The 23,572-nt window shown below is 37.8% G+C and overlaps 1 protein-coding gene and 1 non-coding gene across 2 annotated transcripts in view; one reads left to right on the forward strand and one right to left on the reverse strand.

Moving 5' to 3' along the window:
- The window catches only part of KNL1 (kinetochore scaffold 1), a 72,584-nt gene extending 50,579 nt beyond the window's left edge, over window positions 1–22,005 (reverse strand). The window contains exons 1-5 of the mRNA XM_032856833.1: window positions 21,671–22,005; window positions 10,271–10,324; window positions 9,140–9,179; window positions 8,148–8,207; window positions 3,765–3,826 (exon numbers count right to left, since the gene is read on the reverse strand). Of these exons, the coding sequence (XP_032712724.1) occupies window positions 3,765–3,826; window positions 8,148–8,207; window positions 9,140–9,179; window positions 10,271–10,305 (197 nt within the window). The 5' untranslated portion in view covers window positions 10,306–10,324; window positions 21,671–22,005. The remainder of the gene's footprint in view (window positions 1–3,764; window positions 3,827–8,147; window positions 8,208–9,139; window positions 9,180–10,270; window positions 10,325–21,670) is intronic.
- Window positions 22,006–22,142: 137 nt separating this feature from the next.
- On the forward strand, window positions 22,143–22,224 carry TRNAS-GCU. The gene has a single exon. It is a non-coding gene; the product is annotated as a tRNA-Ser (tRNA).
- Window positions 22,225–23,572: the final 1,348 nt, after the last annotated feature.

The following is a 23,572-nucleotide window of genomic DNA, read 5'->3' on the forward strand; positions in this document are numbered from 1 at the left end:
GGCAGGAAATCTGAGTAATGTATTACACAATATTATTCTATGTGGGTATAATCAATAAAATACAGATTGTGGGATAGTCTACTTAAAAGAATAAATTATAAGGGGGTGCATGGGTGGCTCATTCAGTTAAGCATCTGCCTTCAGCTCAGGTCATGATCCCAGGGTCCTGATATGGAGCCCTTTGTCGGTCTCTCTGCTCAGTGGGGAGTCGGCTTCTCCCTCTCCCTCTGCTGTTCCCCTATTTGTGCTCTCTTGCTTTGTCAAATAAATAAAAATTTAAAAATAAAAAGAATGAATTATAAGAAAAAAAGGAAGAGGGAACAAAGAGATTAGGAGATTTAAGAGACATAGGAACTAAAAGGAATATGTTAACTTTGTTTGGATACTGAATCATACCAATTATCTCAGAAAAAAAAACTGAAGCAGAGAAATGTGAACAGTGGCAAGATATTTGATGATACCATGGAATTACTACAAGCATTTAAAAGATGTAAAAATAGTATTGTGAACATACTTTTTAAAAATATTCTCTATCTTTTAAAGATATAAGTAGTGAAATATCTGGGATTCACATGAAAATAATTCAGTGGGAGGTGGAAAGGGAAGTAAATGGCGGCGGGGGGGGGGGGGGGGGTGGTTTATAGTTTAACAAAAGTGGCCACAGTTGACAACTGTTGTAATTGCTAAATGGCCTGAGTTTTCATAGTACTTTTCCTACTTTCGTGTATGTTATAAATTTTCAATCATAAAATGGAGAAAAAAGGGGGGGAAAATTGGAAGTCTTTTTTTGTTAAACTTCCCAATAATCTCTCTTTTTATACCTCCACTTCCCTTATACAGGTGCCTTGAATCTAGCAATGTTTTAAAACAGTATTTAATAACTACATTGGATTTATCCCGGGAATACAGAGATAATCCAACATCCAAAAAGTTTTTTATCATATTAAAGTGTGAAAAATTCTATAGCTATTTTAATAGATGCTCTACAACCATTTAATAAAACCCTATACCCATCCTTGATTAAAAACAAAACAAAAATCTACAATACAGTTAAATCTACCCAACAATAAAGGAAGAACGGGTGTACTAAATTTAACAAATGTAATTTGGCTTAACTACTTTAATTAAGAATGGCTACTGACTAAATTTAAAAAAATGTTTTAAATGTGAAATGTGAAATTTTTGTCTCTTTTTGTGTATGTGTATGTATGTGGTTACTAAGTTTTTTCTTTTTTTTTTTTAAGTTTGTGGTTTTTTCTTTTTTAAGTAATTTCTACACCCAATGTGGGACTGAAACTCAAGACCCCAAGATCAGGAGTAGCATGCTCAACTGACTGAGCCACACAAACACCCCTTAATTCAAGGCTCAGTTGGTAAACCATCAGACTTGATTTTGGCTTGGGTTATGATTTCAAGGTCCTGAGATTAAGCCCAGTGCAGGGCTCTGTGCTCAGTGGGGGTCTGCTCGGGATTCTCCCTCTCCTTCTGTCCACCCCAGCCCCCGTGTTCTGTCTCGCTAAAATAAATAAATAAATCTTTAAAAAATTTTAATTCAGAGGCGCCTGGGTGGTTCAGATGGTTGGGTGTCTGCCTTCAACTCAGGTCGTGATCACAGGGTCCTGGTATCAAGCCCTCATCAGGCTCCTTGCTCGGCAGGGAGCCTCCTTCTCCCTCTGTACTCCCCCTGCTTGTGCTCCCGCTCTCTCTCTGACAAATAAATATGATCTTTAAAAAAAAAAAAGGTAATTTACACAAAATAATCTAACAAACACAAGGAATAATCAATGCCCAACACAAAATTAAATCTGGTTAATTTTACATTACCAGAAAACACCTAAAGAAAACATGTAAAAGAAAAGTCAGTCTGAAACAGGAGAAAATGATTTATTAAATCAAATCTTGGCCACACCTATTCAAAGAGTAAACAGACAGAAGCATCCAAGGCTTTGCAATAGATGTGTATGTAGCTCCTATGGAGATTGATAAATTACATTTCAGAGCCTGGTGCCATTAAACATTCAGAATCATCCAAATAAGTAATAGCACAGATTCCATAATCAATAAGCCATATTTACATTACATTATTATTTATTTTTTTTAGGTAGAATGTTTCTAAGGAAAGTACTAACTACTCAGTACTCAGATTCATTTGTTTCTCATGATGTTTTTAGTAGTAGCATTCTATTTATACACAAATTTCTAGTGAATCTGTTAAGTATAAGCCCATCTCTATAAGACGACCCATTTTTGGTAAAAACAAAAATATGGAGTCTGCAAAGCCAAGGCCAAGATCCAAGAACTAAGTAGCAACTTTACCAAGGAATACACCACCTAGGGAATTTTACTGGCAGGAAACAGCTAGTCTTTGATTATACCAAATCTTACCATGATTTTTCTTTTTTCAAAATTCAACATATATGAAATATTGACAACTCATGTATATCTGGGAAGACATTGACTAATTTATGGATATAGATTAATAGAAAAAAGTTATGAAACAATTAAAATTACTATCAACCAACAATAAAAAAGATGTTATGTATCTATGGTTTGGAACTTCCCAGCAACCAAAAGATGTCACATACAGAATACCATTCATTGCTCAGACATGGTGAAACTATATACAAAGGTATACCAGGCAAATGAAAACAAAACATAGAAAAGGCAAAAATCTTATTATTAGTCTAGGTAGTATTTGGATCAAAAAGCAATAAAAGCCCAAGATGAGAATTCATAATGCTAGAAAGTACAATTCTTTTTTCCCCCCTCTTCTTAAAGATTTTATTCATTTATTTGAGATAGAGAATGAGAGAGAGCAGGGGAGCAGAGGGAGCGACAGGAGTAGGCTTCCTACTAAGCAGGGAGCCCAAAGCGGGACTTGATCCCATGACCCTGGGATCATGACCCCAGCTGAAGGCAGATGCTTAAGAGACTGAGCCATCCGGGCACCCCAGTGATGTTGAATCTTTTTATTCAGGAACTTGTTATAAACTTCATTTGCACAATTTTTTAGTATTCTTCAGTAATGGTTTATCCTTTTATGCTTTTATTATTAAATACATAGCAAGAAAATATAACACAATGGGGAAAACACACATTTATCTTCTATCTGGTTATTATTTATATAAATTTATATTATTTATATAAATATTATAATTTTCATATAATAATTTTGTATCTTGCTACTTATCTGTACAGGTATTTCCATTGATATTCTTATATTTTCCTAATATACAAGCATTTAATCTACAAAAGGTAACAGATTTATCCCCATCTTTCCAATTTTCAGAACTCCACTTCCTCTATTTTTTCTTTTTTAAGATTTTTACTTATTTATTTGACAGACAGAGATCACAAATAGGCAGAGAGGCAGGCAGAGAGAAAGGGGGAAGCAGGCTCCCTGCTGAGCAGAGAGCCCCATACGGGGCTCAATCCCAGGACCCTGAGATCATGACCTGAGCTGAAGGCAGAGGCTTAACCCACTGAGCCACCCAGGTGCCCCTCCACTTCCTCTATTTTTATTAGCACATTCAGTACAAAGTTAAATTAACAGTGGTAAGATACAGCTGTTTTGTTTCTGATTTATTAGAGATGATGCTTTTAATGTTTCTCAAGCATAATATAAAAACCATTTAAATAATAATTCTCTAACGCTTATGTAATTAAAACCCAGATTACCCAAGTCAGTTATTACTAACATACCTGGTTTTATGCACAAAAAATCATTACCTTTAACATTTTAATCATTCCTCCTTCCAACTTACTTTATAGTATCTGCAAAGCTGACTCGACGAGAGCTTTTCTTATTTCTCAAAGCATTAGATTCCTAAGGGCAGAGAGTATATGGTATAATTTTCTTTTTTAATTCAAGTCAGTTAACATAGAGTTTATTGTTAGTTTCAGGGTAGAGTTTAGTGATTATCAGTAGCATATAACACCCAGTGCTTATTACATCAAGTGCTCTTTATTGCCTCTCACCAATCACTGCATTCCCCCCAATACCTCCCCTCAGTTTGTTCCCTATAGTTAAGAGACTCTTATGGTTTGCCTCTTACTGTTATCTTATTTTTTCTTTTCCTTCCCCTATGTTCATGTTTTGTTTCTTAAATTCCACATGAATGAAATCACATGGTATTTGTCTTTCTCTGACTTATTTTGCTTAGCATATTACCTTCTAGTTCTAGCCACATCATTGCAAACGGCAAGATTTCATTCTTTTTGATGGCTGAGTAATATTCCAGTGTGTGTGTGTGTACACCACATCTTCTTTATCCATTCAACTGTCAACAGACATCTGTATTTTCTTTCCGTATCTTCATAATTGTGGACATTGTCACTATAAACATTGGGGTGCATGTGCTCCTTCGAATCACTCTCTTTGTATTCTTTGGATAAATACATCATAGTGGAATTTCTGGGTCACAGAGTAGTTCTAATTTTAAATTTTTGAGGAACCTTCATACTGCTTTCCAGAGTAGCTGCACCAGTTTGCATTCCCACCAACAGTGTAAAGGGTTCCCCTTTCTCCACATCCTCCCCAATATCTGTTGTTTCCTGAGTTGTTAATTTTAGCCATTCTGACTGGTGTGAGGTGGTATCTCATTGTGGTTTTTATTTGTATTTCCCTGATGATGAGTGTTATTGAGCATTTTTTCATGTTTCTGTTGGCCATTTGTATGTTTTCTTTGGAGAAATGTCTGTTCATAACTTTTGCCCATTTCTTGATGGGATTTTTTTCTTTTTTGGGTGTTGAGTTTGACATGTTCTTTATAGATTTTGGGTACTAGCCCTCTATCTGATATGTCATTTGCAAATATCTTCTTCCATTCCATAGGTTGCTTTTTAGTTTTGTTTATTGTTTCCTTATATGGTATGATTCTTACTGAAACTACTGTGAATTAGGTCTCCAAAGTACTATTGACAGAGACCAAGTCTTATTCTGAGTTAATGTGGTATTATTAATTTCGGTAATTATTTATTTCTCTGAAATATCTCAATGCACTTAAAAAGCATGAATATGATTTTCCATACCAACATAAACAACATATATTTAAGGAAGTTGATTACTGTCCCTTACTTTTTCTCTCTCCTTTTAAATGAACGATTGTTTTGCTATTAAGAATAAGAAAGGGGTACCTAGGCAGCTCAGTAGGTTAAGGGTCTTGGTCAACTCAGGTCATGTTCCCAGGATCCTGGGATCGAGCCCCATTTCAGCCTCCCTGCTCAGGGAGTCTGCTTGTCCTTCTTCCTCTGTCCCTCTCCCTGCTCATTCTCTCTTTCTTTCTCTCAAATAAATAAATAAATAAATAAAATATTGGGAAAAAAAAAAAAAGAGGAACAAAGACTGGGGACAGAGCAAGTGATATGCGCCCTATTATGGTAAACTTACTATACTATATTTTTACGATTTAAGAAAAAAATTTAACGGTGGTAAAACACATATAACAAAATTTAGCATCTTAACCAGTTTTTTAAATTAAATTTTATGGGGTGCTTGAGTGGCTTAGTTGATTAAGCATCCAACTCTTGGTTTCAGGTCAGGTCATGATCTCAGGGTCATGAGACTGAGCCCTGCACTGGGCTCTGCAGAGCTCAGCATGGAGTCTGCTTGAGATTCTCTCTCTTTTCCTCTGCCCTTTCCCTCTGCTCTCAAACAAATAAATCTTTAACAAATTTAATTTTTATTTTAAAAGTGGTCAGAACTCTTAACTTTAGATCTTTTCTCTCAAAAAATTTTTAAGTGTATAATACAATACTGTTAATTATAGGCACAATGCTGTGTAGATTTCTAGAACTTACTTTGTATAACTGAAACTTCATACCTGTTGTTAGCAACCCCCATTTTGCCCTTCTCTATAGCCCTAGCAACCAATGTTGTGCTCTCTGCTTCTATGAGTTTGACCATTTCAGATACCTCATATAAGTGGTATCATGCAGTTATTTGTCCTTCTGTGACTAGCTAATTTATTTACCATAATACATCTTAACCATTTTTAAGGATACAGTTCAGTAATGTTAAGTAGGTATACACTGTTGTAAAACCAATTTCTGGAATTCTTTTCATCCTGCAAAACTGAACTCCATATCCATTAAATAAGTCCAATCTCCTAGCTTTTGGTCTCTATGAATTTGATTAGGTAATTCATAAGTGGAATCATAAAGTATTTGTCTTTTTTTTTTTTTAATTTTTATTTTGACAGAGAGATAGAGAGCAGGGGGAAGGGCAAAGGGAGAGAGAATCTTTTTTTTTTTTTTTTTTAAAGATTTTTATTTATTTACTTATTTGAGAGAAAGAGGGGGAGGATGAGAGAGAGAGAGAGAGATCATGAGAGGGGACAGGTCAGAGGGAGAAACAGAGTCCCCGCCAAGCAGGGAGCCTGATGTGGGACTCGATCCTGGTACTCCAGTATTACAACCTCAGCCAAAGGCAGTTGCTTAAGCAGCTGAGCCACCCAGGTGCCCAGGAGAGAGAGAATCTAAAGCACATTCCACGCTGAGCATGAAGCCTGATGCAGGGCTCAATCTCATGACCCTGACAGCGTGACCTGAGCTGAAACCAAGAGTCAGACACTTAACCAACAGAACCAACCAGGTGTTATAGGTACTGTAGTAATCAGGGGAGCTCTGTATTTGTCTTTCTGTGATTGGTTCATTTCACCTAGCATAATGTCCTTAAGATTCATCTTTGTTGTACTGTGTGTCAGAACTTCCTTCTTTTTAAGGCCAAATAATATACCATTGATACCACATTTTGTTTATCCATTCATCTGTCAATGGACATTGGTTTCCTTCTACCTTTTGCCTACTGTGAATAATGCTGCTATGACAGGGGTATAAGTCTCTTCCAGACCCTGCTTTCAATTCTTTTGGGTATATACCCACAAGTGAAATTGCTGGATCATATGGTAATTCTATTTTAATTTTTTGAGGAACCACCATACTGTTTTCCATGTGGCTACAACATTTTACTTCTACCAACAGTGTACCAGAGTTCCAATTATTCCACATCCTAGCCAGCACTTGTTATTTTCTGGTTTGTTTGTTTGTTTTACAGTAGCCACTGTAATAGGTATGAGGTGATATCTCACTGTGGTTTTGACTTGCAGTCTTCTAATGATTAGTGAGGCTGAGCATCTCTTGAGTATAAAATGATGTTTTTATTTCCCTCATCTTCTTTAACAAGAGCAAACCTTATACTCACATAAATACCAAATACAAAAAGCAAATGACAAACAAACAAAATCCACATAGACTTTTACCATGTAAATTCTTTTTTTTTTTTTAAGATTTTATTTTTATTTATTTGACAGACAGAGATCACAAGTAGGCAGAGAGGCAGGCAGAGAGAGAGAGGAAGGGAAGCAGGCTCCCCGCTGAGCAGAGAGCCCGATGCGGGGCTTGATTCCAGGACCCTGAGACCATGACCTGAGCTGAAGGCAGAGGCTTAACCCACTGAGCCACCCAGGCGCCCCTACCATGTAAATTCTTAATAACTGCGCATGTCTTACTATAAGAATCAGGAATGTTCATCCTCTCTAGTAACACCCTAGCAGACAAAACAAGTGGACTTGAGCTTAATATAGATAATAATACCATCCTAGTATATACTGAAACTAACAGAGACGATTATATTTCTTTAACAAAAAATAAATAAATAAATAAAAAAGGGGGTGCCTGGGTGGCTCAGTGGGTTAAAGCCACTGCCTTCAGCTCAGGTCATGATCCCAGGGTCCTGGGATCGAGCCCCGCATCAGGCTCTCTGCTCAGCGGGGAGCCTGCTTCACCCTCTCTCTCTGCCTGCCTCTCCGCCTACCTGTGATCTCTGTCTGTCAAATGAATAAATAAAATCTTTAAAAAAAAATTAAATAAATAAACAAATAAACAAACAAATAAATAAATAAATAAAAGGGAAAGAGGGATGCCTGGATGGCTCAGTGGCAAGAAAGGCTAGAAAAGTAAACTTGGCTTAAAAATCAAGAATGCCAGCTTACTCAAAAGTTTGGATTTTAATCTGACAGCCACTGAATACATACTTACACATTCAACTAGAAATCATTTATGATATTCTCTTCATATAGCTAATAAAGTTCCTATTAAAATTATCATCGAAAATAGTCATCCATAAAGCATTTGCACTAGAGACTTACCTGAACTGTTTCATTCCCACCTCTAAGGTCCTGAAGAGGACTCCTTGGGGGCTTCAAGATCTAGAAAAATTAGAATTATTCAAGAAAATATGGGATTAATATTAATAATCAGTTCAAACTGCACCATAGGAGAAAGATAGAGATGTTAAAATTTCTGTGAAAACCTTTAAAACTCCTCAAATTCATATTGTTCAGTGCTATACTTTGTGGTTGGTTTAAATATCTGGCATCTATTCCCTTCTCCCTGCCCACCTTCCTGATTATTTTACCCACTCTCATCCCATGTGTTCTGGGTGAGGCTCCACCCCAACCCTAGGGCACAACATGTAGCCCTGGTCTAGAATAATGTGCACATGATATTCTCTCATCAATAGTGAGTGGTTCAGGAAGGAGGACTTGACCCATAACAAGATAGTTGAGCCAATATGATTCAATCCTAAATCCTTTGTGTTTTATCTTGAGGAAATAGACACTTTTTCATTTAGGAGTTGAAACTGGAACTTGGGAGAGCTAGAGGTACTGTAGTAATCACGGGAGAGGCTTGTACAAAAATGGAGATAACCCAGAGGAACCAGTCAGAGTAGAAAAGTGAGAGAAAATCCTAACATTGGTGATATTATTGCAACCCATGGTCAGTTACGTTGTGCCAAAAGTCATCCCTATCTTTGGATTTTTCAATTTCAAAACCCAATAAATTTTGTACTTAAATCAGTTTGAGTTGGATTTTTTGTGTCTTGCTCCACTATTTAAATATATTCTTAAACTTTATTAAAGTATCATTTACATGGCATACAATTCATAAAATTACCATGAAACTCATAAAATACAAATTTTAGTATATTTATAGAATTGTGTAACCAGGTAAATATTTGAGTATCCAGAGATCAACAGAAGCCAATGGGAGTAGGATGGTGATGTTACAGTCAAAATTACTGCGACATACATTCATCATTCAATAAAAAGTAATAATTATGAACTCAAGTGTTTCTTACCGAAGAATGTCGTCTTCTAACAGGTCTGTCCATATTGTCACTGCAAATTTATAGACACATTAGTAAAAGACTGAATTTTCAAAAGCCATCATCGCAGCATCTTTTACATGCTTTTAAATTGGCTATCGCTTTCACTTAACACATGGCATCACTGTTTCTTAGCAAAATTTATAAGACATAAAAGTTGGTATTTAGAAGGTCAGTGTTTTAAAATACATATTGTATACTCTAAGAATATCTCTTGTAAAACAATCAGCACAATATAATGTACCATATTTACAGAGGTACAATTTTAAGATAAGTGGATCATAAATCAAGAGACTCTAACTCTGGTTTTACTACTGTGTGAGTTTGAAATCAGGTTTTGAAAATTCAAGTACTTATGGAGGTCAAACAGAAGATGCAAGAAAAATATGTGGTGTTGAGATGATAATGGACACTTCGGGGTTGGTCTAATGGTCATAGTCTTACTCCGATCAGGTTAGCTGTTGCCACAAGAATATGAGCCCAGTGTCACTACAGTTAATTTTTCTTTTTCTTTCTTCTTCTTTTTCTTTAAGATTTTATTTATTTATTTTAGAAATAGAGAGAGAGCTTGCACAAGCAGGGGACGGAGCAGAGGGATAGAGAGAGAATCTCAACAGAGCTTCATGTGGGGTTCAATCTCGTGACCCAGAGATCATGCCCTGAGCCAAAACTCAAGAGTTGGATGCTCAACCAACTGAGCCACCTAGGTGCCCCTACACTCAATTTTTCAAGAGAAAATTTTAGCAGCTAATTAAATAATTTAAAAACACTGTTTGGCAGCGGGGGGTAAGTCTGTAGACTATAAACAGGCCACCAGTTTGTGATGCCAATTTTAGACCAATCATTTCATTTCCTTGGGCCTTAATTTTCCCATCCTTAAATTGAAGGGATGGGAGGTGGTCTCTAAAGTCCTTCTTAGTTCTGACTCTAGATATATAAACACAAAGATATGGCAAAGAGAGCTATGACTTTGTGACACTTACTTCTTTTTCATAGAACAGAACGGAAAAAAATTTCAGAAGTTATCAATAGGTGTTTCTAATAGGAAAAGTGTCTTTCTCTGATAAAAAGATTAACATTTTTAGCTATATTACATGAACTTACTTTTCTTCATTAGCCTCTGAAGACATCCCATCCATTTTTGAAGAAAACCTTTTTCTGTAACAAATACACAACATTAGAAAAGATGAGAAAGAAAGAAAAGAAATTAAAACTATGAAGACATTAATAGCAAATTTGTAACTTCAGGATTACTTTTTGGGGGAAGACTGAAAAAGGGGAAGAAAAAGCTACACTATGGGGTTATAATACATAAGAAATTTTGAGTTTAAAATACTCCATTATAATTAATACTCCTGGAAAATTTATTCAAGATAAAATCAGTGACTAACTGATTCAGATGACAATGGCTCTAATGGTTCAAATGAAAATTTGGCCTAGTTTATAAGAATTTATGGATTATATAATAATTTAATTCCAAGGTGAAATCAACTAGTTATCAAAATACACTGGATGTGCATAATATACATATTTATGTTATGAAAATTCAACTATAAGTACTCAGCAAAAAACCTTTCAGACATAAAAATTACATTAAAGAAACTGTAGCTGAATGTGAGAGTCCAAGATAGTGAAGGAGTAGGAGACCTTAATTTCCTCTGGTTCCAGGAATTCAGCTAGATAACTATCAAATCATTCCGAACACCAGCAAACTCAACCAGAGATCGAAGAAAAGAATAGCAACAACTCTATGAATAGAAAGGCAACCTTGCACTTTCTGCAAGGTAGGAGGTGCAGAGACATGAATCCAAGGCAATATATGAGAGGATAGACTGAGGTGGGAGCAGGAGTGAGCCTCGGTCAGCCGGCTACTGGCAAGTGATGTAGCAGCAAAGCACAAAATCAGAACTTTCAGAAGTCTGCTCCAGTGAGGGATGTCGCTTAGGCTGCTAAGCGGGGATGGAACCCTGGCTAAGGCCGTGTGGTCTCAGGATCCTCAGGGTCACAGGAAGACCCAGGGAGCCTGAGTGTGGCAGAGCTCCCATGATTCAAAGCAGGGAAGCTGGCTGCAATCAGTGAGTCAAGGAGTGGGCTCTCAGCTCGAGGTTGCCATGAACCAGGATCCAGTCAGGCCACTGCTCTTCAAGCAGGGCCCCAACAAGCGTTAGAACTGGGGAGACCTACCCCCTCCTCCCATGGGAGGAACACCGTGGGAGTGTGTTGCAGGAGTCTGATGGTTTAAAGACTGCAAATGGGGCCTACTGCCTGAGACAGAAACACTTGGTCACAGGCTGGGTGAGCATGGAGTGCGGCCAGAGACCAGGGAGACAGGAGTGATTGACTGGTTTTCTCTGAGGGCTTACTGAAGAGTGGGGTCCAAGTCTTTGGCTCTTGGGCTGGAGATTAGGAGGTTGCCCTTTTCATTTCCATCCTCTAAAGCTGCCCAGAAAGCCTTTAGGGAACAAAAGCCAGAGAGAGCAAAACGGAGCAGATTACTCAGCCTGGCCCCTGCCAAGGGCAGTACAATTCTGCCTGGGCAAAGACACTTGAGAATCAATGCAACGAGCCCCTCTCCCAAAATATCAGCAAGAACATCCAGCCAAGACCAAGTTTACTGATCAATGAGAACTGCAAAATACCAGTGCTAGGGGAATACAGCACATAGAAGTCATAGCTTTTTCCCCATGATTCTTTAGTTTTTCAACTTTAATTTTTTAAATATTTTTTTTACAAATTTTTCTTCTTTTTTCAACCAATTTTTAAATCAACTCCTTTTTAAAATCTTTTTTAATTTTCATTTTTAGTCACATGCTATCCCTTCATTGTATTTCATTATACACACACACACACACACACACACGTGTACTAGTTTTCTTTTAAAATTTTGGGATGCAATTTCTTCTAACAGACAAAAATACACTGAAAATCTATTGTATGGCTCTGTTTTATTCACCTATTTAATTATATCCTCTCTTTTTTCTTCTTCTTTTGTTTTGTTAAAAAGTCTTTTTAAATTTCCATCTTTACAGTTACATTCTATTCTTTCAATGTATTTCATTTTATTTTTCTATATGTAAGCTTTCTTTACAATTTTGAGATGTAGCTTCCTCTAACAAACCTACCAAAATAAACTCAGGAGCTAGTGTATTTCTCTGTTCTGTTTACCTGTTTATATCCCTTCCTTCTTGTTATTGTTTTTCATCACTTTTGTTTTTTCTTTTTAATTTCCATTTTTACAGTTATATTCTATCCTTTCATTGTATTTTATTTTTGTACATATATAAGTTTATCTTTTCTTTACAATTTTGGGATCTAATTTTCTAAAAAAAACAAACAAACCAAAGTACACACAGAATCCAGTGTATTGCTCTATTCTGCTTACCTGTCCGATTATATTCCCCCTCCCTTTTTTTTCCTAGTTCCAGGTCTCTTCTGATTTGTTTAGAGTACACTTCTCTAGGATTGTTGTGGCCATTATTAGTATTTTGTTCTTTTGTTCATCTATTCTTCTCTGGACAGAATGAGAAGATGGAAAACTCACCTCAAAAAAAAGAGATCAAGAGGCAGTACTGACTGCCAGGGATCTAACTGATATGGACATTAGTAAGATATCAGAACTAGAGTTCAGAATAACGATTATAAAGATACTAGCTGGGCTTGAAAAAAAGCACAGAAAACACTAGAGAATCTCTTTCAGGAGAAATAAAAGAATTAAAATCTAACCAAGTTGAAATAAAAAAAATGTTATTACTGAGAAGCAATAAAAAATGGAGGCTCTAATGGCCAGGATAAATGAGGCAGAAGAGAGAGTAAGTGATATAGAAGACCAAACAATGGAGAATAACAAAGCTGAGAAAAAAGGATAAACAGCTACTGGAACAGGAGGGGAGAATTTGAGAGATAAATGATACCATAAAGCAAAACAGTATTAGAGTAACTGGGATCCCAGAATAGGAAAGAGAGAGTGGGGCAGAATGTATATTGGAGCAAATCATAGCTGCGAACTTCCCTAATCAGGGAAGGAAACAGGCATTCAAGTCCAGGAGGCACAGAGAACCCCACTCAAAATCAATAAAAATAGAGCAACCCCTGGACATATAATAGTGAAGCTTGCAAACTTCGGAGACAAAGAGAAAATCCTGAAAGCATCTCGGACCAAGAGGTTCGTAACCTGTAAGGGTAGAAACACTAAATTGGCAGCAGACCTATCCATGGAGACATGGCAGGCCAGAAAGGACTGGCATGATATATTCAGGGTGCTAAATGAGAAAAATATGCAGCCAAGAATACTTTATGCAGCTAAGCTATCATTCAAAATAGAAGGAGTGATAAAAAACTTCCAGGACAAACAGAAACTAAAAGAACTTGTGATCACCAAACCAGCCCTATAAGAAGTACTGAAAGGGGTCCTCTAAGCAAAGAGAGAGCCAAAAGTAACATAGACCAGAAAGGAACAGAGAGAGTATAGAGTAACAGTCACCTTACAGGCAATAAATACAATGGCATTAAATTCCTATCTTTCAATAGTTACCCTGAAGGTAAATGGGCTAAATGCCCCAATCAAAAGACACAGAGTATCAAATTAGATTAAAAAAAAAAAAAAAAGCAGGACCCACTGATATGTTGTCTGCAAGAGACTCATTTTAGACCCAAAAATTCTTCCAGATTGAAAGTGAGAGGGTAGAAAATAGTTTATCATGCTAATGGACATCAAAAGAAAGCTGGGAGGTAATCCTTAGACAAATTCAATTTTTTTTAAAAGATTTTATTTATTTATTTGACAGACAGAGATCACAAGTAGGCAGAGAGAGAGGAGGAAGCAGGCACCCCGCTGAGCAGAGAGCCCGATGTGGGGCTTGATCCCAGGACCCTGGAATCATGACCTGAGCTGAAGGCAGAGGCTTTAACCCACTGAGCCATACAGGCGCCACGACAAATTAGATTTTTAACCAAAGAGTGTGATAAGAGATGAGGAAGGATACTATATCATAATTAAAGGGTCTATCCAACAAGAAGATCTAAGAATTATAAGTATTTATGCCCCTAACATGGGTGCAGCCAATTATATAACCCAATTAATAACAAAATCAAAGAAACACATCAATAAAAACACAATAATATTAGGGGAGGTTAATACCCCATCACTGAAATGGACAGATCATCTAAGCATCATCATCTAAGCAGAAGATCAACAAGGAAATAAGGGCTATGGATGGATTCACTGATACATTCAGAACATTCCATCCCAAAGCAACAGAATACACATTCTTCTTGAGTGCACATGGAACATTCTCCAGAATAGATCACATCCTGGGTCACAAATCAGGGTCTCAACCAGTACCAAAAGATTGGGATCATCACATACATAGAGTCTAAAGAGCATCCTACTAAAGAATGAATGAGTCAACCAAGAAATTTAATAAGAATTTTTAAAAAAAATTATGGAAACAAATGAAAATGAAAACACAACTGTTCAAAATCTTTGGGATCCAGCAAAGGTGGTCCTAAGAGGGAAGTATTCAGCACTACAAGCTTTTCTTAAGAAACAAGAAAAGTCTCAAATATACAACCTAATCCTACACTTAAAGGAGCTGGAGAAAGAACAACAATAAAGCTGAAACCCAGGAGAAAAGAAATAATAAAGATTAGAGCAGAAATCAATGAAATAAAAACCATAAGAACAGGAGAAAAGATCTATGAAATTAGGAGCTGGTTCTTTAAAAGAATTTATAAGATTGATAAACCCTTGGCCAGACTTATTAAAAAGAGAAAGGACCCAAATAAATAAAATCGTGAATGAAAGAGGAGAGATCACAACCAACACCAAAAAAATACAAACAAGGAAGAAATGGATTCCTAGAGAAGTATAAACTACCAAAACTGAAACCGGAAGAAATAGAAAAACCAGTAAGGAAATTGAATCAGTAATCAAAAATCTCTCAACAAAGAGCTCAGGGCTAGATGGCTTCCCAGGAGAATTCTACCAAACACTTAAAGAAAATTAATACCTATTCTTTTGATGCTGCTTCAAAAGACAGAAATGAAAGGAAAATGCCCAAACTCTTTTTACGAGGCCAGCATTACCTTCATCCCAAAACCAGACAAAGACCCCACCAAAAGGGAGAATTACAAACCAATATCTCTGATGAGCATGGATGCCAAAATTCTCACCAAGATACTAGCCAGTAGGATCCAACAGTATATTAAAAGTATTATTCACCATGACCTAGTGGTATTTATTCCTGGGCTACAAGGTTGGTTCGACATCTGCAAATTAATCAATGTGACATACACATTAATAAAAGACAAGAACCATACGATCCTCTCAATAGATGCAGAAAAAGCATTTGACAAAGTACAGCATCCATGGGGCGCCCGGGTGGCTTAGTTGTTGGGCATCTGCCTTTGGCTCGGGTCATGGTCCTAGGGTGCTGGGATCGGGTGCTGGGATCGGGCCCCACATGGGGCTCCCTGCTCATTGGGAAGCCTGCTTCTCCCTCCCCAACTCCCCCTCTTGTGTTCCCTCTCTGGCTGTCTCTCTCTGTCAAATAAATAAATAAAATATTTTTTTTAAAAAAAGTACAGCATCCATTCTTGATTAAACTCTTCACAGTGTAAGAATAGAAGGAACATACCTCAATATCATAAAAACCATATATGAAAAACCCATAGCAAATATCATTCTCAACAGTGAAAAACTGAGAGCTTTTCTCTTAAGGTCAGGAACATAACAGGGATGGTCTACCCTCACCACTGTTGTTCAACATGGTACTAGAAGTCCTACTCTCTGCAATCAGACAACACAAATAAAAGGCATCCGAAGCAGCAAAGAAGTCAAACTCTTACTCTTTGTAGATGACATGATTCTCTATGTGGAAAACCCAAAATATCCCACCCTCAAATTGCTAGAACTTATACAGGAATTCAGCAAAGTGGCAGGATATAAAATCAAAGCACAGAAATCAGTTGCATTTCTATACACTAAGAATGAGACAGAAGAAAGAGAAATTAAGGAATTGATCCCATTTACAATCGCACCAAAACCCATAAAATACCTAGGAATAAACCTAACCAGAGAGGCAAAGGATCTGTATTCTGAAAACTACAGAACACTCATGAAAGAAATTGAGGAACACACAAAGAAATGGAAAAATGTTCCATGCTCCTGGATTAGAAGAAAAAATATTGTTAAAAAGTCTATGCTACCCAGAGCAATCTATACATTCAGTGCAATCCCTGTCATCAACATTTTTCACAGAGCTGGAACAACAACAACAAAAAGACCCCATATAGCCAAAGGGATGTTGAAAAAGAAAACCAAAGCTGAAGGCATCACAATTCCAGCCTTCAAGCTCTATTACAAATCTGTAATCATCAAGACAGTATGGTACTGGCATAAAAACAGACACACAGATCAATGGAACAGAATAGAGAACCCAGAAATGGACCCTCAACCCTACGGTCAACTAATGTTCAACAAAGCAGGAAATAATATCGAATGGAAAAAAGACAGTCTCTCTTCAACAAATGATGTTGGGAAAATTGGACAACCACATGAAGAATGATACTGGACCATTTCCTTACACCACACACAAAAACAGACTCAAAATGGATGACAGACCTAAATGCGAGACAGGAATCCATCAAAATCCTAGAGGAGAACACAGGCAGCAACTTCTTTGACCTTGGCCACAGCAACTTCTTGATAGACACATCTCCAAAGGCAAGTGAAACAAAGGCAAAAATGAACTATTGGAACTTCATCAAGATAAAAAGCTTTTGCACCGCAAAGGAAACAGTTGACAAAACCAAAAGGCAACCAACAGAATGGGAGAAGGTATTTGCAAATGTCTTATCAGATAAAGGGTTACTATCCAAAATCTATAAAGAACTCATCACACTCAACACCAAGACAAACAACACCAAAAAAGAAAAAAATGCCTTCAAGAAATGGGCAGAAGATGTGAACAGACATTTCTCCAAAGAAGACATACAAATGGCCAACAGACACATGAAAAAATGCTCAACATCACTTGGTATCAGGGAAATACAAATCAAAACCACAATGAGATACCACTTCACACCAGTCTGAACGGCCAAAATTAACAAGTCAGGAAACAACAAATGTGGGCGAGGATGTGGAGAAAGGGGAACCCTTTACACTGTTGGTGGGAATGCAAGCTGGTACAGCCACTCTGGAAAACAGAATGGAGATTCCTTAAAAAGTTGAAAATAGAGCTACTCTATGACCCAGCAATTGCACTAGTAGGTATCTACCCCAAAGATACAAATGTAGTGATCTGAAAGGGCAACTGTATCCCGATGTTTATAGCAGCAGTGTCCACAATAGCCAAACTATGGAAAGAGCCCAGACGTCCACCAACAGATGAATGGATAAAGAAGATGTGGTACACACACACACACACACACACACACACACACACACAATGAAATACTACTCAGCCATCAAAAAAATGAAATCTTGCCATTTGGAATGACGTGGATAGAACTAGAGGATATTATGTTAAGCGAAATATGTCAATCGGACAAAGACCATTATCATACGATTTCACCCATGTGGAATTTAAGAAACAAAACAAAGGGGCATAGGCGAACAGAGGCAAAAATAAAACAAGATGAAATCAGAGAGGGAGAAAACCATAAGAGACTCTTAACCATAGGATACAAACTGAGGGTTGCTGTGGGTAGGGGGCATAGGATAACTGGGTGACAGGCATTAAGGAAGGCATGTGATACAATGAACACTGGGTATTATATACAACTGATGAGTCACTGAACTCTACTCTGAAACTAGTAACACACTATGTGTTAAATGAATTTAAATAAAATAAAATTTTAAAAAATTAAAATTTAGAAAAAAATTTTTAAAACCAACAGCAAACATCAACTTAATGGTGACTTTGATGATTTCCCTCTGAGATCAAACAAGTATGACACCTATTTCCAATTCTGTTCATCACCAAATCTTAGTAGTTCTATTTTCCAATATATAGCCCAAATGCATTCACTGCTATCTTCAGTGCCTTCATCATAGTTTCAAGCTATCATTATCTCTCATGTAAACTACTGCAATATTCACCTCAATGGTCTCCCTACTTTTACTCTTATCTTCCATAGGCCCTTCTCTACATAGACAGTTACCTTCTTAAACATAAGTCACGTTTAAGAGACTCCATACTTAAAACCATTTAATAGCTTCCAATGACTTCCCATGGTAATGAGAATGAACTCTTCACCAGAACTTATAAAGCTCTCTAAGATCTGGCCTCCACTTGCCTTTCAGACTTCACATTCATCTCATGCCACTGTCTTCCTCACTATTCTAGCCACACTGAATATTCCTGTACACACTTATTCCTGTACACACAAAGCTCTTTTCTGAGCCACTGAATTTATATTTGCTATTCTCTCTTGGCAAAAAAAAAAAAAAAAAAAAAAGCCAAGAAAAGCACTTTTTGTAGCACTATGTATGTCTCTTTTGTAACATTACCAAAACTGCAATCTCAAAGTCTGTTATGTAAATCAATTATTCCTGGTATTTCCCCAAACCACCTGTGCCCCAACGGTAAATTCAATTAGAATAAGGCTAGAATTATGTTCCTCGCTACATTCTGAGAAACTAGCAAATGCTTTGTAAATAATAGTTCAATAAATATTTGCTAAATGAGTAATTAAGAAACAAGAAACAATTATTTCAAATTACTTGTACGATTACTAATTTGCATAGTTTTTCTCCTTTGGGGAATATTTTCAAATTCAGTGACATATTCAAAATTCACAGATAAATACATTAAATACTATCAAATCAGGATCACCTAGACATCTTCACTGTTTGAAATAGTCATTGAACATCATTCCTGTCTAACCTGTAAACCAGTTGGCATTTAATTAAGTGATGAGATTCAAAGCTTATTGAAATCCTCCTTTAAAAAAAAAAAAAATTCTTGGGGCGCCTGGGTGGCCCAGTGGGTTAAAGCCGCTGCCTTCGGCTCAGGTAATGGTCTCAGGGTCCTGGAATAGAGCCCTGCATCAGGCTTTCTGCTCAGCAGGGAGCCTGCTTCCTCCTCTCTCTCTACCTGCCTCTCTGCCTACTTGTGATCTCTGTCTGTCAAATAAATAAATAAAATCTTAAAAAAAAAATTCTATTTATTATATAACTGTAAGTTCCACCAACAACAGAAATAGGGCACCCCAGATCACCATGTTAAACTTCATTTGTAAAATGCTTTTATTGTTGAACTCTTGGTCACTGCCACATTAACTAATTACTGATTGGTTCTAAAACTGTGCACCTGGCACCCAGGGGTGCTACGGCATACTCATAGAAGTATCTTGGGATATTTTAAATTTTTGAGAGAAACAGCAAATTTTGACATCTGTCATGCACCGGTGTAAACTACTAGCTCAAAATAGTACCTATTTGTATTACATCCATTTTGATAATATATTATTGCAAAGTTGGATTTTTGGCAGTTGTTATGATATGAAGCAAGTACTTTTTAATCAGTGTGGTACTGGAAATGAGGGTGGCAGTGTCCCATATGACTCCAAGATTTGAGAAGTTGTGTAGTGTTCAAGAGGCACACATAGCCAATTAGTAAATAACTGTGATGATTTAAGCATAAAATAAAAATATTATTTTTTTCTTTCAATTATGCATATTTTTTTCAAATGGCTACTAAGCATTAGGACATAAATTTATTTCAACTTAATAACTTTTTAAGTTATTTGGATGTACTGACTTAATAAATGGAACTGTTAGTTATTTCTTTTGATCCAAGGGCACCAATGAGCCAAAAAAGTTTGGGAATTACAGTCTAAATAATCCAAAGAATTCCAAACTACAGATACTGGGCTAAAGAGTCCTGAAGAGGGTTTTTTGTTTCGTTTGTTTTGTTTTACATTTTGAATGGGTTGCAAAAAACAAAACAAAAAACAAAGAACATGCAACAGAGACCATGCTGGTGACCACGTAGACTGCAAAACCTGAAATATTTATATCTGGCTCTTTGGCTACTCCAGCATTTACACTACCAACTTCTAAGGTTAATGTACTCCATTGTGCCCACTGATAACAGTCTCTAGACCTGTGCTATCTGATACAGTAGCAACTCAAATTTAATTTAAATGAAATAAAACTTAAAATTTAGTTGTTTAGGCACAATTAGCCACATTTCACGTTGTCATTAGCCACAATTAGTTGTCATTTGACTAGTGGGGAACCATGCTGGACAGTGCAAATATAAACCATTACCATTTTCACTGAAAGTTTTATTAGACAGCACTATCAATATCTAGATTATCTTCTACTATGCTCTCTTATTCAGCATCAGGCATGTCACTGATACTACCACTCCATACATTTTTGTATCTATTTGTCATCTTGTAAACATTTCCAGCCATTCACATGGTGAAGGAGAATTGAACCCAGTCTTTACTTAGCAACATCTTAAATTGACTCATCGCCATAATGTATCCTTCCCTTCAAATTCCACCTTAAATGCCCCTTTCTCTACAAAGCCTCCTTTAGTTTCCAGGGTCAAAAGCATCAAATAAATGCTCCCTTTTCTGTGCTCCCATACCACCTTACAATGTCCTATAATCCTTTACATTGTTTTGCATCATAGCTATTTGTGAATGTTAATCATTTTCTCTTCTGGACTGAAAATTCCTCCAGATTAGGGACTCTTGAATCATTCGCTCCCGGCCCTAGCACAAGACAAGGAACCCAATAAATATCTGAGGAATTCGATGGATCCAATTCAAATGAAATACAAACTTCAATCTTAATATCTAGGGTAAGCTCTGCTCTGGTTTTCTCCGTCATATCGACAAATTTATCTCTTTAAAATTCCAATCGGCAATATATGAGAATTTTTTTCTTAAACTCAATATTTAGATAAGCAGCAAGAAAAAGAGGCTTTAATAAGCTCCGAGCTACTAGTAGCCACAAGAAGATATTTTCAAAACTCGTCTGTGGCTAATACTGGCTTTGTTAATGTAACTGCTGGAAACCGAATGTCTGTTTAGTGCTGCCAGTAAACAAACTACGACCGGCCGAGCGCTTAAAACCACTCAACGCTGTCACTTCATTTACAGCTAAGAAATAACCCAGTCGGAAATACAAACCGCCGGGAGTCCCCTAGGGAAGGGGTGCGAGGCACCGTGCGGGAGCCCTGACAGAAGATGGCGGGGCGGGGCGCAGCCGACCCGCAATCCGAGCAGGCCCGAGGGGCTCAGGTGTGGAGGGAAAAGTGCTAGGGAAGAGGAAAGTGCACGAAGTGCAGGCCCGGGTAGGCAAAGAGCCCCACAACCCAGCAAAAACTTCTACTCTGGGCCCAGCGCTTACGGAGGCCGCGGGGCGGAGGGAGCGTCCCCACGTCCCACCACCGAGCCTTCAGAGCGCCCAGAAAAAAACTAATGCCCACCTCCATCACCCCCCCCCCGGGAGCCTGGAACGAAAGGGTCATTCTCTTTACCCACCGCAGTCCAGCTTCTTGACAAAGGCTGCTCAGACTTGTTTGGGGTCCGCGCGCTCCTCAGAGAGCGAGTCAGCTGCCGCCCACCGACAAACCTCACTACGCCCAGACTATTTCAGTGAAGTATTCAAATCTAACCGCCTAGCTGTTGCACATGCGCAAAACCGCTCTACGCGGCGGCTCCGCCCCTTAGACTCCGGAGCAATCCTCTTCCTGACTCCTTTAAACAAACTTCCTTCCTCCTGCTCTGTATATAAATTTTATTTCCTTAAAGCCTATCTCATTTTCCACCGAATTTTTCTTTATCCCACCCCATTGTAGAGCCCTCACGTCATGGCAGCAGCCATCTTCTTTTGATCACTTGCTGTAAAAATGATCAGATCTTTGTTTCCGTACAAAATGGCGGCCTCCATAACATTGCGTCACATCCCCCCAGTATTACTCCCTATAGCTATCAGGAAGCAGTAAGTATCTGGGACGAGGTGGCCGAGTGGTTAAGGCGATGGACTGCTAATCCATTGTGCTCTGCACGCGTGGGTTCGAATCCCATCCTCGTCGAACGTAACTTTTGCCTCAAATGGACGTAAATTTATTTACGAGTGAAAATACTTGATTATTCCAGTTACGGTTTACTAGTGGATTTACTCTGGCAGGGTCAATATCTGGTTTGAGGTGTTTGGAAGCTTTTGGAGCATTCTAACGTCGCAGGTAAACACGAGGGAAAGAAACATCCCAGAAGATGTGTGTGCTTCATTTAGTATCTTTTTATATGAAGTAAACAACAGTGCTTAGAATTCCATGTTAATTAACCTAGCTTCTGAGTGAGGAACTTGAGTTATCATAAACTCTTACCCCGTGGTTTTTAATACCTGTCCTTGTTATAACATACCAGGTTTTCACTGCAAATCTACTATAAAACAGTGTTCAAGATTCTCTTCCAGTCCCCAGCAGCCTGCACGTGCTCAAGAAAAGTATACACTGGGAAACATTAAAAAGATGTTGACGACATGCAGAAACTTAGCAGTATCTACAAGCCAGAGACCGAGAACCTGAAACATGGCTACCTTAACCACGGAAGAAAAGTGTTAAGCCTGTTCTTTTATTTAAACAGGGAGGGAGGCACAGGGGACAGAAATAGAATAGAAGGGTTCCCCTCTTCAAAGGTAATCAGGCAGATTCATTCAACTCATATTTAACCTTTATTTATCCAGTATTATCTACAGCACCACAATGAAATGCATCACTTTAACTCATCATAACACTATGATCATGATAGACTATTTATTACTCCATTTTACAGATGAGGACACTGAAAGATAAACTTGTCCTAGGTTATACAGTTTCTAGAACTGTGTAAGAAAGGGCAGTGTAATCCAAGTCTGTAGAGCTCTGCTGGGTCTTAACCACCATCCAATATGGTGCTGGAGATTAGCATTTAGTGCTCATTAATCCCTTGCAGAAATGATTTACATGTCCTCTCTCCCACGAGGCTGTGCACACTGCAGAGTGCCATAGAACCTGGCACCTGGCTGGTGTTTCTGCAAGCTTTGCAGCCCTGAGAAAAGGCAAAAGCCCCTGCTCCACTGGTGCCACTGGTTCATCCCTCACTTAAATCCAAATCCCTTAGGGATATTGATGCCTTTCTGTGTTGAGGGCTTTGGGTTGCTCCAACACCTGTCTTCAGCCTTGCTCTCCAATCCATTTGCCACCCTGCGATTAGGAAGTGTTACTATCCCAGTTCCACACACTCATAAGGAGTCCATGGATATTCAATTCGTTATTCAGTTGGAGGAAAAAGTGCATCTTTATTTTCACTAATCTATCATTGAAAGCACTGCCTTCAATAAAGGTAAGCAATGAACTATAGTAATATTAACCTTACTTATAATTTTGTTACCAAGAGAAA

Source organism: Lontra canadensis, unplaced genomic scaffold (assembly GCF_010015895.1).
Source record: "Lontra canadensis isolate GAN:19392208 unplaced genomic scaffold, GSC_riverotter_1.0 scaffold12, whole genome shotgun sequence".
Lineage (NCBI taxonomy): Eukaryota > Metazoa > Chordata > Mammalia > Carnivora > Mustelidae > Lontra > Lontra canadensis.